The sequence below is a fragment of the Mytilus californianus genome, unplaced genomic scaffold (assembly GCF_021869535.1).
Source record: "Mytilus californianus isolate M0D057914Y unplaced genomic scaffold, xbMytCali1.0.p SCAF_7, whole genome shotgun sequence".
Classification (NCBI taxonomy): domain Eukaryota; kingdom Metazoa; phylum Mollusca; class Bivalvia; order Mytilida; family Mytilidae; genus Mytilus; species Mytilus californianus.
In genome coordinates, this window is record NW_026262723.1 from 6,736,716 (window position 1) to 6,754,493 (window position 17,778).

The window sequence follows — 17,778 nt, forward strand, 5'->3', positions numbered from 1 at the left end:
TCTCATGGTAAGATTAAGCAGATCTAAATATTCCACGTGACACAGAGCCAGATGGATCATATGTTAAACAGTACATGTGTTCTTTAGCAACTAGAACTGTGATTGAACTCGCTAACAAATAACTCCTTGATTTGATTATCGCCTTTTTGATATAGTGACAAGGAATTAGATTCCTTTCTGTACATTTTCAGTTAGTGTTCTACATCTGTCTTTAGTTTCATTACTATCAGATCAGTCGTCTACGTCTACGATGAGTTTAGCTCACAACAGCTGTAAATTCGTGTATATGAAAAACAAAGTTTGTACAAAATAAAACTTTATTCAATAATAATATACATCTAAACTATAAAAACTAAACATAATTAATATTCATAAAAAAGAATATACATTGTACGTCAAATCGTCAAGTTAGATAGACAAATTGCACTTTCAAAGACTCGATTAACTCCAGCTGACTCAGAAAAACATTTCACTTGATTGCAAATCATTTTTCAATTATTCCTTTAAATGTAATATATAAAGTGCCAAATATATAAGTTCAACGGGTCTGTATATAAGCTTTGACAGCTATTGAGTATCATATTGTGTGGTGTGGATTTCTATAACTTCGTACTAAAATCTTTCTCATAATCTTTTCCAATCGCATAACTAGGACTTCCGTTATAAACAGTAGCTATAGGTTTTTCATTTTTTATATCATCTGCTTCTTTGAAGTCAAAAGCCTTGTTATCGTATCCACCACGATCTTTTGTGTCAGGATCGTCTGGACTAAATTTTACGAACTACAAAGATAACAATTATATGGTATTGACATACAAACTATAAATATAAGATATAAAAAAAAATAAATGTTTATTGAACGATAGTTTCAACATTACTAAAATTGGCAAAAATAAATTCAAAGTAAAACGTTTGCAATACTTATAGTTAATGTGTTTTGTTTTTTATTTATATGCCTCACATGCAGGTATTGGATCAATCTTCATAAAAAGCATCCAGAGAATAACTTGAGACAGCACACGATTTAAAATTGAATAAGGAGGTATATAACCAATGACAGACATCAAATTTTAATTGATTGTTGCTTGCTTCACGTTTATTGGCAATAATTTCATGCATATGCAGGACGACTGCATATGCATGAAATTATAATGTTATCATTCCCCTTTGTAGCCGATGTAAATTTTCAGTTTTCAAAGTTAACTGTGAATAACTTTAGTCAAAACAGTTGTTGTTTTCATTCAAATATAATACTACTGTTGAAATATTTTATATTAATCAAAGCGCTACAAATGCTCATCCTAGATTGATTTAATGAAATATTCACTAAATTAGTTGTCATTAGGAAAAAGGAAAGCAAAATACCGAACGCCAAGGTAAAGTCCATAAAAACTGACAAAATTAACCATTATCAATCAACGGAACGAGCGAAAATTAACTGTCACATTCTTTACTTGGTACAAGCATTTCTCGAAGTAAATGGTGGGATAAACCTGGTTTTATACCTAGCTATACCTTCCACTGCAAAAAAAATGACAGATAACACGATTAACTGAAAACAACGATTGAAATACACCGAAAAAGGAACTGTATCATGGGCATTCTGTCTTCGTATGGATAATGTGTGATTTGCCCAACAGTCTAAAAAAAATTAGCAGCGTCAACACTGAAAAAAGTCATACTGTGGAAATGACGTCATTCTATTGATTGATCTTTGCCTTCTGACTGGAATGCGTGTTTTCATATACTTTATGTAGAAATAAATATAACAATAAGTGGCACTTAATAATATGAAAGTGAAAGACTGGTAAAACTAAGTCAAAGTAAATAACAATACTCCAAAAAGTCAAAGAACCGAATAAATAACACCACACTGTTGAAACTACTGTGAGAAACAGTATCCAAGTTAAAAAACAAGAAAATAAACTTTCAATACCTCAAGTACTCACAGAATTGTAGTAAACATATAAATATATCTATGAATATATAAATCAGATACTTACATCCTCGTGACGGACACCAAAATGCAACTTTTTCCTGAGTTTCTTTGGAAGACATGGAAATAATTCGTCAAATATGGGACAAATTAATCCTGGATTTATTTCACTAGGTTTTGTCGGACCTGACAGAATAAAAATTAAAAGTAAAAATAAAAATAAAATTATTTAAAATACAATGAAGACCTGGAGTAACTGACCTTATTTCGATATACTGAAATAACTCGATGAACGTTCATATTTCCGTTTTCTTATGCAAAGTTCGTAAATTTATCTTTATAGGTCCCAGGCTTAAAGTTTAGTAAATCAGATGCATAGTTTGTCTACATAAGATTCATTAGAGCAGCTCGAATCAAACAGTAAAACCTTGGCCGGGTTTGACTCTGCTTTAACTTTGTTCCTGTTTAATGGTTTTAGATTTCTACACATTATTCCAAAATAATTTTACCTCTGATATCAATGATAATGCAGGTTATTAAAAAGGGGGTTGTTTCCAGGGTTAGTGTTTGATTGAAAATATTTTAGAACGTATAAGAAACATGCGTTTATTTTCAATGAGATTGGCTACTAACATATGGAGGAAAATGCACAGTAATCGTGGAGAATATATAAAGTGCACAAAGTGAAGTGAACGTCGTGTTAACCTTTTGCGTCTTTTCACATCCCATGATAGGTATACACCCAACCGTGTTATTTAGAATTATAATACGAATTAATCGAAATTATATACGTATACTAGTATACATTACCTGTTAATAAACTGACAATCAACCCAACAACAATGTTTAATATCATGCCAAGTCCTGTATACCATATATAAGACATCTTGTACAATGGAAAATCATCTCTAGAAAAAGTCGGAAAGAAATAAATAGAGAGATAATGTCAGATAATACACAAAATGTACATGATAGTACATACTGCTTCTTTGTTCTGTTTATAATTGGACTATTTTTATATGATTTTTTTTCCATCTGACAACAATAAACGCAAAAACTAATTAATAGTCAAAATTACAATGGCAATCTCGACAGGGATGGAGAGTTTCCTGGCCTTGTACCTTGTACCATTGCTGGTATGATGATGATGATGATGATGAATTGGGTTTTAAAGTTATAAGCATTACTACATGCATATCGAGACAGGAACATGTTAAAGTAATATGAATATGAATCTAGCTTATACTAGATAGACACGCTCAGCAGGATGTGTAAGGTGCTAGTTCAAAAGGTAATAGTCCGCATGAAGACATGTCACCCTACCCGGACACATTATTCTAACCCCGAGCCGACCAGTCTTACGTTTACTGTTAAATGCTGCGTGCTTGTCTGAGATAAGCAACACACAACAATTTCAAGTCTTTGGTTTGAGCCAACCGTGAATTGAACCCACGACCATCGGTACTGTACGAGACCACATTAGGCTTTTTTTTATACCTTTAACACTGTTTTTCAAATCAAGTTTGAGACAAATAAAATGCTGTATAGCCAAATGACTTTTCAATAACTACCGTGTTTGTACTAAAAATACATGAAAATTGACATTGAGCCTTTGTTCAAAGTTTGATGCTTTTTTGCTTTATTATCTTTCTTTATATTTTTTCATCTTCCCCAGCTATTCGACTCGAGATCTCCTGATGAAAATGGAAATAAGAAGATATGTCATAGACCAAAGTTTATATTATAAAAGTACCATGATGACGAGAATCAGTTTCATACGATTTTTACTCCCACTAGGTAAGTATTTCTGATGATGGACTGACTACCAGTCCTAAGGACACAATCTGTTCGGTGACAAGTTGGTCGGTATTGTGATACATAAACCTATTCTGTCTGTTTGGGTTGCTTACCCAATTTTATCAATATAAATGAACTATAAACAACTGTCATACAAGTGGGAGTCTAGCTATAGGTTTAACCCAAGATTTTCTTGAAAAAATTACCGTACCAAGTCAGGAATAATGCAGTTGTTTTTCACTTGGTCTTTTGATTGATTAGATTTTGTCTTTTTTTATGGACTTCCCCTTTTTGAATTTGCCTTGGAGTTCAGTATTGTTTTGTTATATTTTTATACTGGAATGATGTTGAAGATAAATTTTGTCCGTAAATGTTTAGTTCATTAGCTATTCAATTGTACTGAAACTATAATGAGATGATTTTGGCTGATGTGTCTTGGTCCTTTTGGTATTTGTGCTCTTAATTTTTGTCGTATTGGTGGCTTTCAAAACTTTTGGTCTCGAGAGCGTAACACGTATGGTGCGTACGGTAAACAGTATCATCTTTTTTTCTTACACCATTATCCAATCAAAGGAAACATTGCAAACGGTATAAGAAATAAAAATAGTAATTACTTTTCATCTAGTATAACAGAACCAGTGGAAACTAATGGGATAGTTGACATTGTCGTTGTTGTTGTAGCATTGGGCATACGACATCCTTCTATTGTCAGTGCTGATGGCGATGTGACAACCACTTTGTTCAAATATGATCCTAGACCTATCCATAGTGTTATTACCAGGGCTGTCAGATGACCAATTAATGCTCCCTGTCAAACAGATATTGTACACAATGAATATTGCAAAAGTATTGACAAATAAAAATGATGCAAATATCTCATGTGTAATAAAAAGATAATTGAAAAAAGATTAAAAATATGCATATATAATTTATACAGATACTGTTTAATGTAATATTTCCCTTTAAAATAAACTACCTGTATTATCAAGAAATAATTTATTCTTAAAGTTTTACATTGTTACTAAATGCGATACGAGTTGAATAAAGTAGTGCATTTTTTTCTCAACAATCTTCCTTAAAGACATTAAGGTTATTAATAAAACTTAGAAATGCGCAACGTATCCGGTTTTTTTGCACTGACGTAATCATTGAGATAAAAAAATAAATGACAGATACAATCTTTCAGTGTTGATTAATATCTGAGAAAACCCACCAGAAGTCCTTGGTTTTTATAAATTATTAAGTACAAGTTGAATATACTATAAAAGAATGAACCGTTTTGGATATAAACACTTATATGCACTTACCCATTTATTAGCCCAGGGAAATAGTATTCCAAGTGTGAACAATCCAAGTAAAGGTCCTCCAAGCATACCAAACAAAATATAAGCTGCCTGCAATGAAATAAGTGATAACAATAAACGAGTAAAGCAGTTAGTATGAGGACTTGCACATGTATTTTCTAGTTTTATTGTATTGTTGTGTCGTACTCATTGATGAATACCAAACATCTCCTTTTATTCACGTTAATCACTAAACAGAGCCCCTAGAAAATATTCTATTTCCAATACCACAAACTCTCTTAAACGGACAGGAATATGCAGTTTTTGTTTCTTGATAACCACATTGCTTGACTGACCATGTTTATAAATGTTCAGAAACAAACGTATGAAGATAAACACAATAATTGTGAGAACTAAAACGTAATAAGGCATGCAAAGAATAGCTTCATATTTTCGAAGATGTGTTTACCATGTAGAGATGCAAAATTAGCTTTATTTAACATTTCAGAACTGACCATTTATTATTTTTGATTAAACACTAGATATTTATCTAAATAAGTTCATGTCAGGAAAGGTCCTGTGAAAATTAGCTTTAAGCTCCAACACATATCTTAGATCAAAGATGTATATTGACATCAATTTTCTTTACAATTTACCTGTAAAATAGATGCACCGAGCTGAGAAACGACGTAAGCAATCAAAAGGCAAACTGCTCCGCAGACAACAACTAAAATGTAAATAAATACGTGTTTATTTTAAATAGCTTACCAATAAAAAGAGATTCGTCAAATTACAGTGCTAAAGATATGTATGTAGTTAGAAGTATATAAAAAAATTATTTTACTGTTAATTAAACGATTCTGGCTGTTTTTGTTAAGGTCGTTTTTGACTTTTGAAATTATTGAATGATTTTAATAATAAGCATCCCGGACATTTGATCTATATTACATCTGATGATGACAATCTCAGGAACACTTGTCATGAGCACTGAAACTTGAATAATACGTTTGATCTCTTGATTTACAGATGCATGCAACCGGTCTCGCACCTTTTGGAGTTCATGCGATTCCTCCAGTTTTGCATATTTTACATTTAAGGAATGACTGTAATATTTTTTCTGTCTATGAAGAAATAACATCAAAAATGTGGTGCACACTGAATAACCCGCGTAGCGGGTTATTTTAAAGTGTGCACCACATTTTTTAACACAGTTTTTAACATCGGTTAGCTACCGTGGCCTCTAATTTATAGATATTTTAGCGTAGAATTGTCTTGCTGTATCATTTGTTTCTCGTCTACAGTGTACAGAGCATTGTAATTGAATTAATGAAGAAGAATTTATTTTACAAGTGATTTCCTGTTTGTTTGCCAAAGCTACAGAGCAGAGACGTTATTATAATTATAAGTCAGATATATGTTTTAGGAAAATTCTACCACTTATGACAGTAAAGAAGTACTACTTTTATTATACGTGCTTTAAAATAATCTAACTAGTAAATGGATCTTTTTAATTGCTGTCCTTTGTTTTGAAATTTGGCCTTGCATTTTTATATCATGGTCTCAGATGGTTATTGTTTTAAAATGTGTTACTTATATCTAGAGCATTCAATATAGATAATATTACTCATTTGAATGTACTTTAAAATTGATTGAAAAATTCTTGATTTCCTTAATAAAATTGAGAATGGAAATGGGAAATGTGTCAAAGAGACAACAACCCGACCATAGAGCAGACAACAGCCGAAGTCCACCAATGGGTCTTCAATGCAGCGAGAAACTCCCGCACCCGGAGGCGTACTTCAGCTGGCCCCTAAACAAATATGTATACTAGTTCAGTGATAATGGACGTCATACTAAACTCCAAATTATACACAGGAAACTAAAATTAAAAATGATACAAGACTAACAAAGGCCAGAGGCTCCTGACTTGTGACAGGCGCAAACATGCGGCGGGGGTTAAACATGTTTTTTGAGATCTCAACCCTCCCCCTATACCTCTAGCCAATGTAGAAAAAACAAACGCACAACAGTACGCACAGTAAAACTCAGTATAAGAGAAGTCCGAGTCCGATGTCAGAAGTTTACAAAGATGTGTACGCTAATAACGATATTATTGAACATTTTTGTATGAAATGCAGTTGCTTTGATATTTTTTCTTAGATTAAATACATTTCATTTGACAACACTATGTTTACTTTGGCATGAAGTAGTATTAATTGATATGTTGTCAGTAGTGGGTCAACCAAAAGTTAAAAGTCCCAAAAGTACCAAAAGTTGAAGAATAGTAAACCAAATAATACACCAACAAGGACGCCTTATCTAGCTTAGGAACGACAGCCAGAATGTCAAAATGTGTTTTATACTACTTAAGTATGTAACTCAATTATTATTATGTTCATTAATATATTCACTTATATGTATTCAAATCAGTTTTATTGTTTGTTGTTGTTTATTATTTGTATTTGTCACAAGTATATTGTTTTTTTATATGACAATAAAGAATTATTATTAATGATAAATTGTATGGAAGTCTTTCCTAAATTATGAGGTAAACTTACTGGCTACTTTTGAAATCACAGTCATTACAGATGATGTCATTCTAGGAAAACATGGCTTCACAAAATCTTCCAGCAAAATGGCAGCAATAGCATTATATCCAGATGATATTGTACTACAAACATGGAACATTCATTAATTATATGCTTTTAAACGATGTACCTGAATCATCTCTCATTAATTCACTTGCTTTTATTTTCATACGATATTTACATTCTTAATAATTCTATCATTATTTACTTTTATCACCAACCAAAGCCGGCTTCAGAGTAATGGTGAAGCTTCATACTTCATACATCAGATGTTGATATTAAAATTTGAGTATATTCAATGTTAGTCTCATTTCCTCTTGCAACCGTATAAACATTTGACTTTCACCCTTTACACTATTATTCCCCATTCTACACTAAAAGAATAAGTCCTACATTGTTTCATTAAAAAGAATGGCCAATGTAGGTACACATATCTTGTTTTATAATGTATGGGACATATAATATTTAAAATAATAATCACTCTGATTCAAACAAAAAATTCTTGAGACTGACGTCATCAAAATTGACTTTTTTTTCGTTAACAACATATTTGTAACGTTTGGAATGCGTGTTTTTCAAACAAACAATCGACATTACTATCGGAACCAACTGTGCTCCACTTCTTGCCGACTTGTTCCATAAATCACACGAGGCAGATTTCATACAGCAGCTTCACAGGGAGAACGAAAAGAAGCTAGCATTATCCTTTAACTTCACTTTCCGCTATATAGATGATGTCCTCTCACTAAATATTCAAAGTTTGGTGTGTATGTTGAACCTACCCATCCCATCGAAAGTGAAATAAACAATACCACAGCTACAGTCAACTGCCTTATATCTTGACTTACATCTTGAAATTGACAATGAGGGTCGGATGAGAACAAAATTACAACAAAAAGAATGAATATAACTTTTCAAGTGTGAACTTTCCATATCTATTGAGCAACATTCTAGCAGTGCCTACATACTTAGTATATATCTCCCAGTTAAGACGATATTCCAGCGCTTGCGTTTCTATCATGATTTCCTTGATAGAGGCTTCTTGCTTACAAGGAAACTATTGGACCAAGAGTTTCAAGCGGTAAAGTTGAAGTCATCGTTATCCCTTCGAAAGTTTTACGGACGCCAGAATGCGTTAGGTGACCTTTATGAAATATTTGTGTCACAGATGACCACGGATATGTTCCAAAAGTCATTACCAATTTTCCGCCCTCCTTTCCTCGATTTTGACATCACGGATTGAGACTACCCCCAGTTTATGGTGGGTTTCGTGTTGCTTACTCATTAATTTTCTATGTAGTGTTTTGTGGATTTGTTTGTCTTTCCTTCGTCTTTCATTTTTTGACATGGTACGTGTTGTCAGTTTTCCTCGAATTTCGAATGTCCTCTTCTACCTTTTTTTTTCAAGTGAACAATATTATTGATTTTACTTTTCTTATTAACTATTTCTATGTCTCTGTATTGTTTTAAACTGTGAGAGAATTTCCTCATAGTATTAAGCAGTTTATCTTTTTATCGCATTTAAAAATAAACTAAAGTTCCAACTCCCTCAGGCACAGCTGACCTAAAATGGATCTGGTTATTCTTTTATGCCCCTTTGAATCGTATAGCTCTTTACGTGTTTAAGTATTTGGTATTGGGTATGAGCGTTCACGATGAAGGTAAATCCAGAAAAGCGTTTCGGACGCAACACATTTAACAAATGCTATTTTCTTTTTGGGGGTTCGCAAACAAGAAAATAATATTATGCAGCATCCTACGTACCTTAAACTTCCACTAAACACACATGATATAACAAGTCCTGGTAAACCATCTAGGTGTCCAACAAGCTCCATTGTGAATTGTGGGATCAGCTTCAAAATCAAGTTATTCATTTATATTTTTTAATGCTTATTTTTAAATGTTGATAAAAAAAGCAAAAAAGAAAATAATATACATCAATTGTAATGTGCTGTAAAAATATGATAGGATAGAAAATGCAAATCCTTGTTATTTTACTTTTTTCCTACAATAGACGATATCTAGATATCTTTTCGTATTTTATGTCATTTGGTACGGGTGTCTCTTAAACGTATGTCGCAGATCTATTAAATGATATTCAATGTGTTAAAACAAATCATCACTCATCCTAGAATATACCTAATCAAAGAACTCTTGCATTTACTAAAAGCAAATTCAAAAGTTCTCAATCTATTGAAAATGTAATTATATTTTACACTCTCATAAGTGTTAATGAATTTAATATTGAAGACTGATTTGTTTGCTTCCAAATTGCGATTTTTTCCTTTCTAAGTAGCATCATACCATTAAATGCTCAGTCAACGGTATGTTCAGCTGAAAGTAATATCGTTATGAAACTACGGTCGCCAACACGAATATATTCGTTAACACGCCACCGAAGTACAAATAAGTGAGGATAGGTTTACCCGAAGTCCGTAACCTTGTTTTACCAATTTTGGCCTTTAACAAATCTGGATACCGTAGGGTGTATATGCACACATTTCCAGAGAACGAACTCAATATCACGACCGGTCAGGCTTGGAGTTTGTGTTGCCCGAATGTTTAGCTTTAAGTATTCGGTGTTCATAAACCTCTCTTTTTGTCTGTTCCTATACATGTCTGAATGCTTTTGAATATTCTCGTTAGTATATAGTCCTCTGGATTTTGACTCTAATATTCATCAAACATCGTTGATTAGGAATCTTCTACTTGTAACTTTTGTTACATATATTTGTGACTTGTGTTGCTGTCTCACTGACGTACACTACACATATCTTTTATCTAAATAAAGCTTAAAGTTAAAACTTTGGATTTGTCGAATTCCAAAATTTTTCTTTTGAAATACGAAACTATGTTCGCATTGTATGTTTGTAATCATTTAAATCTACATAATAACTCTCTCTTCATAATAACTCTCATTCAAGTGTTGTAATAATGTTATTCATAGTACCTGGTCGGTTTTCTCGACTATTCCTAGGGTAACAGGGTCACATGTACTAAAGAAAGAATACATAGTCACACCAACCAAACACACCAAAGTCAATACAATAAACATACCCGGTAGATTCAACCATAAGGCCCTGCAATATATATTTTGGTAAATGAAAAAAAAATATAGAATAATGAAATTATTATAAAACTTTTTTAACCGCCAATTTGAACAATATATTTTTATTCAGTCGGCATCGGTTCCATTTCAGCTTACTATTGCAAGCTGGTTAAACGTTATCATTCAAACACAGGAGGGCCTTATTATTTACTTTCAGGCCATTTTTGACTGAGTCTGAATTCGCACGGCGATCGCTGCTTTCATAACAGCCTTGAAGCCTTGATGAGTTTTCTTTTCATAACAAGAGACGCTTTCCATGGCGTCACACCCGATCTCGCTCCAGTTGAAATTAATGCGATTCCTTAAGGTGTTTTCCTTTGATTTGTATAATCAAAAGAGACTGATTTAAGAGTTAGTATCGTCAATTACCGTAGTCTGTTTGAAGTTTATTTATTATATTTAATACCGTTATAAAAATTTCAATAGACTCTTACGTAATTACAAGGTAACTAAAATGTAATAATAATTTCAATAGACTCTTACGTAATTGCAAGGTAATTAAAATGTAATAATCAAAGAAATGTATGTGTGTTAAACATTACAAGGATTACACATTTTTATGAAATTATCGATGAGCAAACTAGACCGATGATTATCAGCTAACATATTTAGCACAAAAAGTACCTTTAATCAAGTTTTATTAGCGACCATATCAGTTTACGCAACGATAAATTGTTATGTCATATAATCTGTCTGAACGGATAAAAATGTTCTAGTTTAACTTTCTATATTTTCACACCTGACTAAAACAACCTATTACTTTTTGCACAGGATATAGCAAGAAATGCATTAGTCTTAAAAGATAAGAAATAAAAAAAAAAAACCAGTAAAATTATGAAAAGAACATACAGTTTTGCTTTTTTTAGTGAAGGCAGGGACAACGCACGCTGAACCTGTGCTTGGTTTATACCATATACTGCAGTCCAAAATAGACCACCACCGACTATAACGTTCCAGAATGTATGTCGGGTTGTAGGGTCAAAGTCCATGCTGAAATAATTCGAAAATGATGATTAAAAATGTAGCGTAAATTATTAAAGTAATCTTTAAAATGTTAATTTAAATATTTCTTACATACCAGTTATTTGATTTCATAAACATTGTAGTGATTCGTCGTTAACAATAATTTAAAAAAATTCACCTTTTTGGTGATTTTTGCTAAGTTACATGAATATGATTTAGTATATCTAACCAAATTATATGTTCGTGTACTTATATCTTGAAAGTTCATTTGGAAAAAAAGATTCCAAAAATAAAGACACTTTCAATCAAAACTGATTACATCAAATGCAGTTCAACAAGTACCGAACGATATCACTTATCATCCTCTTAACCAAAAAAAGACAAAACTTGTAAGCATAGGATCATTTATAATACTATACCTACATCAAAAATTGAATTCTGTCATTGTTGTATGCCACATTCCATGCCACGTCTAAACCACCTAACTTCATACAACCCGCTATAAGCAACGTGAACATACCAGCAAACATTACCAACATTTGAAATGAGTCCGTCCATACCACTGCCTTCATTCCACCCTAGATTATTGTTGAAACGGTATTATTTGTATGTTTCAATAGTAATCACATTTTTATGCAAATGAAACAGAATACGTTTTGATTTTAAACGACACGAACTCACGTCTTTGGTCGATTAGATCATGGAAGTAGTAAAGCACTTAGATGCTTAGATAAACGACAAGGATAACTCATTGATGAAAACATCAAATTATTCATTCATGTGCCGTTGTCAAATGATCTGTTCTTTCATATATACATGTCACTAACAGAAAAGACAATTGTATACGTCTCCATTAGATTAATGAGTGGATTGTATACGTCTCCATTAGATTAATGAGTGGATTGTATATGTATACGTCTCCATTAGATTAATGAGTGGATTGTATACGTCTTCATTAGATTAATGAGTGGATTGTATACGTCTCCATTAGATTAATGAGTGGATTGTATATGTATACGTCTCCATTAGATTAATGAGTGGATTTTATATGTATACGTCTCCATTAGATTAATGCGTGGATTGTATACGTCTCCATTAGATTAATGAGTGGATTGTATACGTCTCCATTAGATTAATGCGTGGATTGTATACGTCTCCATTAGATTAATGAGTGGATTGTATACGTCTCCATTAGATTAATGCGTGGATTGTATAAGTCTCCATTAGATTAATGAGTGGATTGTATACGTCTCCATTAGATTAATGAGTGGATTGTATACGTCTCCATTAGATTAATGAGTGGCGCGTGGTGCTGGAATCAAAATAGTTAATAACGAGGTGGAAGAGCACTGAAAACCAAAAAGTTTATAACAGGTTTCCCAAATGTTGTTCAATTATGAATTATGATAGTGATAAACATAGTTCCTTGATCTGGTTTGCTTTTAGTGTAATTGTTACCCGTGCATGTAGTCATAAAGCTAATGATTATTAAATTGTTCACCCAACAATCAAGTATACATACTGTACTTCATAATCCTCATGTACTTAAGCTTGAAAATGATGATGATGATGATGATGATGATGATGATGATGATTGATGATGATGATGATGATGATGATGATGATGATGATGATGATGATGATGATGATGATGATGATGATGATGATGATGATGATGATGATGATGATGATTGCTACCTAACGTCCAGAGTCAAATTAATATGTTTATTCGGGACGAGAAAATGTTAACATAATATGAACATTAACTCTGATTTGTACTAGACTGACACGTTGAACTTGATTTTTAACGTGCTAGTTCGCAGGGAGACATATATCACTTTACCCGGACATATTATTCTGATTCCGAGCCGACCAGTCTTTGTTCTTACTTCTGAATGCCGCGTGCTTAGAGGAGAAGCAGAAAATACCGATTTTTAAGTCTTTAGTTTGACCCGGCCGGGGTTCGAACCCACGACCTCCCGCACTTGAGGCGAACACGAGACCACGGTGAAATTCTTATAAATGATGGTTGAGACACTATTAAATATTAAAATAGATATAGAGATAGAGAATGCGCACGTCTCTCACTTAAACTCAACATAAACAATAATATTAATATAAGGAAATTGTTCTAATCGGATTATTAGATACTAAACAATCGTACTTTATTTGCCCTTTTTTACTTTTTTTTTATGAAAGCGTCACAGATGAATCTTAAGAGTACGCAAAGCGCGCGTCTGGCGTATGATATTGTAAGACTCGTATCTATGATAAGTTTTCATATTGTACGTTCTGTTTCGGAAAATTGCTCATTTCTTTGAAGTAGATAGATATTTATAACTTGCGTGGATTAATTAACTATTCTTTTATTAATGAGGACGTTCCTTACCAATGTTGTATAGAATGTACACACAACTCCTACTGCTACCACAGAGCCCCACAAACTTATACCGGTTACTGAAAAATATTATAATAAGGCAATAGGTTAAAAGACCTTTCTGTAAAGTGGGTTTTTTTTTTTGCTGTTGATAATAATCGTCATCGCAAAATGAAAATCTATAATTCACTGTATGACCTTCAACTATGATCAGAAGCCAACGGAATACGTGGTTACCATCGAAATTTCCACATGTCTATTCAGAAAAAACTATACTCTTTGAAACAGTTTAAAACCGATGACCAATGTTGTTTCGACTTTGTATAGTATGTGCTGGCTGTGGATAGAAATCGTCCCTTTTCAAATTTTACCTAAAATTTGTTTTACATACAAGAATATATTTCCCTAAATATGAGATTTCAAATAGGACAATTACCTTTTAGAGATTCTTAAAATAATTCATCTTTTCTAGCCAAGGGTAACGAACCAGTCCCCCTCTTCTCCACGAAGAAGGGAATGGATCGTAACATTTGAATAGCGAAGATGATAATAATTTTACATGATTTGTTTTCAAATTAAGGCTTGTCGAACATATTACGTCAGACGCTATAAAATATTCGTGATCTTTTAAACCATCCAAATTCAGTCGGATGATTCAGAAAAGTGAAAAAAGAGTGACAATCTAAAATTAGCCGACATGAATGAGTCGAATACATCATTTTCAATTCAGATAATGAAAATTTAAATCTAATTTCAATTCACATATTTTATTTGATCTTCTAAGTCCTCTTCGTCATGCATTCGTCAAACTCCCCGAAAATCTTGGTGAAGGACATGATTTACGCCGACCGCTTTTAAAAATCTTTGTCAATACCAGGTGAAGTCCGATAATAAAATTTTGAAAAGTGACCTGCTTTATTAGTTTTATTATTTCATATTATGAACGCGGTCATGATTCTGTTTGTACTAACAACGACTTTATTGTTATTATAATGTAATACCTGCATTCACCCAAATATCAAAGCTTCATACGGTATGTAAACAATATTAACCTTGACAACATGGTTGTTATTTGTGGTTTGCGTAAGGCGTACATTTGAAAGAAAACAAGAATCTGTGTCAAAAGGACACCATTTCTAGTTTGCATTAGTAAACCATGAAATTGGGTAAAAAACCAAATTTTCCATACAATAAAAAAGTGCACATTATAATAAGCATGTGTACCAAATTTCAAGTTGATGTAGTAAACTACCTTTAACGAAACATTTTAATCCAATACAGCACTGACGGACGAACTGAAAGACGAGCAGATTACTACACAGATATTACATAACTGTCAACCAGTTTGTGATGGCGTTCGTAAACTACCTTTAACGAAACATTTTAATCCAATACAGCACTGACGGACGAACTGAAAGACGAGCAGATTACTACACAGATATTACATAACTGTCAACCAGTTTGTGATGGCGTTCGTAAACTACCTTTAACGAAACATTTTAATCCAATACAGCACTGACGGACGAACTGAAAGACGAGCAGATTACTACACAGATATTACATAACTGTCAACCAGTTTGTGATGGCGTTCGTAAACTACCTTTAACGAAACATTTTAATCCAATACAGCACTGACGGACGAACTGAAAGACGAGCAGATTACTACACAGATATTACATAACTGTCAACCAGTTTGTGATGGCGTTCGTAAACTACCTTTAACGAAACATTTTAATCCAATACAGCACTGACGGACGAACTGAAAGACGAGCAGATTACTACACAGATATTACATAACTGTCAACCAGTTTGTGATGGCGTTCGTAAACTACCTTTAACGAAACATTTTAATCCAATACAGCACTGACGGACGAACTGAAAGACGAGCAGATTACTACACAGATATTACATAACTGTCAACCAGTTTGTGATGGCGTTCGTAAACTACCTTTAACGAAACATTTTAATCCAATACAGCACTGACGGACGAACTGAAAGACGAGCAGATTACTACACAGATATTACATAACTGTCAACCAGTTTGTGATGGCGTTCGTAAACTTTCAAAGAGACGATCAACTTTACACCTTTGAAGTTCCTTGTAAGCAGTCTCTACCAAGACAGTCAAGGAGAGCAAGGTTTACAATAAAGCAGTTGCCTACTTAATTTATTAAAATAAATAGAGCCGTCTTTATGCAGCATCTGCTCAGTTTATTGCCTATCATAAATAGAATATTTGTTGATAAAAAGTTTCATCTTATGTACAAAAATCTCAAACTCAGAATCAACTGTTATCAGCTCTTTGACTGGGGACAACGATGTTTAACCTTTTAATTAATCTGCAGAATGGTATAGTGATAAAGCAATATCTGTTAACAGCGAAACAGGAATCAAGAAACTAAGCTTGGTTTTATTCTGTTATTGCTGTTTTGTCATGGTGTTATTAGTTTGTCTTCAACTTATGAGTTTGAAAATCACTTTGGCATCTTCCGCCTCTCAGATACTATTTTTTTCAAGAGTAATATTTTTTTGGTAAATCGTTTAACTTGATGATGTTTTGTCAAATCTGTATGATGTAATACAATTATTCATTCAACCGGTGCCAGGCGTATATCATATTAAGCATCTGAGTTCACTCCAGTTTTTAACACCTTTAAGTTTAATTTTCAGTTTTCAAGGTTGGTCCTTTTCCTACTTTTGGCTCTTTATTGTAGTCATTGTGTTGTACTTCGTCGATTTCTGATTTTGATTTTGATAACTTCTTACGTTACGTAACATTGTTATCTTACCTGCACTGAGAGCTAATGATGGACCATAAAGTACAATAGACATGTAGAACAACTGAAAGAGGAAAAACGTGTATTTATTATACATAAATTAGTATACTAGTAAGTAATGTTATAAATTAATTTTCAAAACCGTTGATTATGAAATATTGATTGATTAATATTTGGTGTTTAAAGCCACTTTCAGCACTCTATGCTATGTCGTGGCGGGCAGATTTCATTGGTTGAGGAAGCCAAATTACCACGAGAGAAGCACCGACCTCTAACAGGACAACTTGCGATCCTAGACGAACGCACCTGCCACATGGGGGTTCGAACTCACAACCTCAGAGTTAGACCACTCGACCAACGAGCCGCTGATTTTTCAAATAACTTATGGAATACATTACAAAGGAATTTGTTGTAGATGATCTTTAATTCTATTTTGTTTTATATAATAGAAAAAAGAAGATGTGGTATGAGTGCCATTGAGACAACTATCCATCCAAGTCACAATGTGTAAAAAGTAAACAATCATAGGTCAAAGTACGGTCTTCAACACGGAGCCTTGGCTCACACCCAACAGCAAGCCATAAAGGGCTCCAAAATGACTAGTGTAAAACAATTCAAACAGGAAAACCAACGGTCTAATCTATATAAAAAATGAGAAACGAGAAACACATATGAACCACATCAACAAACAACAACCACCGAACAACAAGTTCCTGACTTAGGACAGGTGCAAACAAATGCAGCGGGTTTAAATGTTTAAACAGGCGCCAACCTTCACCCTAACCTGAAATAGAAGTGTAACACTACAACATAGAAAGACACACTATAAAATATCAATTGAAATGGCTTAACGCAATCAAAAAGACATATTAACAAAAACAAGTAAACATATACTGAACGAATAAATTTGATCTATAATGACACAATATAAATACAATATTAAAAAAA

General features: G+C 33.1%; 1 protein-coding gene across 1 annotated transcript in view; it reads right to left on the bottom strand.

Annotated features, from left to right (window-relative positions):
* Positions 1-299: 299 nt before the first annotated feature.
* Positions 300-17,778, bottom strand: part of LOC127708970 (sodium-coupled monocarboxylate transporter 1-like) — a 29,179-nt gene continuing 11,700 nt past the window's right edge. The window contains exons 3-15 of the mRNA XM_052214202.1: positions 16,843-16,894; positions 14,066-14,133; positions 12,100-12,254; positions 11,563-11,703; positions 10,555-10,684; positions 9,369-9,457; positions 7,575-7,687; positions 5,673-5,743; positions 5,041-5,127; positions 4,348-4,541; positions 2,747-2,844; positions 2,004-2,122; positions 300-782 (exon numbers count right to left, since the gene is read on the bottom strand). Of these exons, the coding sequence (XP_052070162.1) occupies positions 600-782; positions 2,004-2,122; positions 2,747-2,844; positions 4,348-4,541; positions 5,041-5,127; positions 5,673-5,743; positions 7,575-7,687; positions 9,369-9,457; positions 10,555-10,684; positions 11,563-11,703; positions 12,100-12,254; positions 14,066-14,133; positions 16,843-16,894 (1,500 nt within the window). The 3' untranslated portion in view covers positions 300-599. The remainder of the gene's footprint in view (positions 783-2,003; positions 2,123-2,746; positions 2,845-4,347; positions 4,542-5,040; positions 5,128-5,672; positions 5,744-7,574; positions 7,688-9,368; positions 9,458-10,554; positions 10,685-11,562; positions 11,704-12,099; positions 12,255-14,065; positions 14,134-16,842; positions 16,895-17,778) is intronic.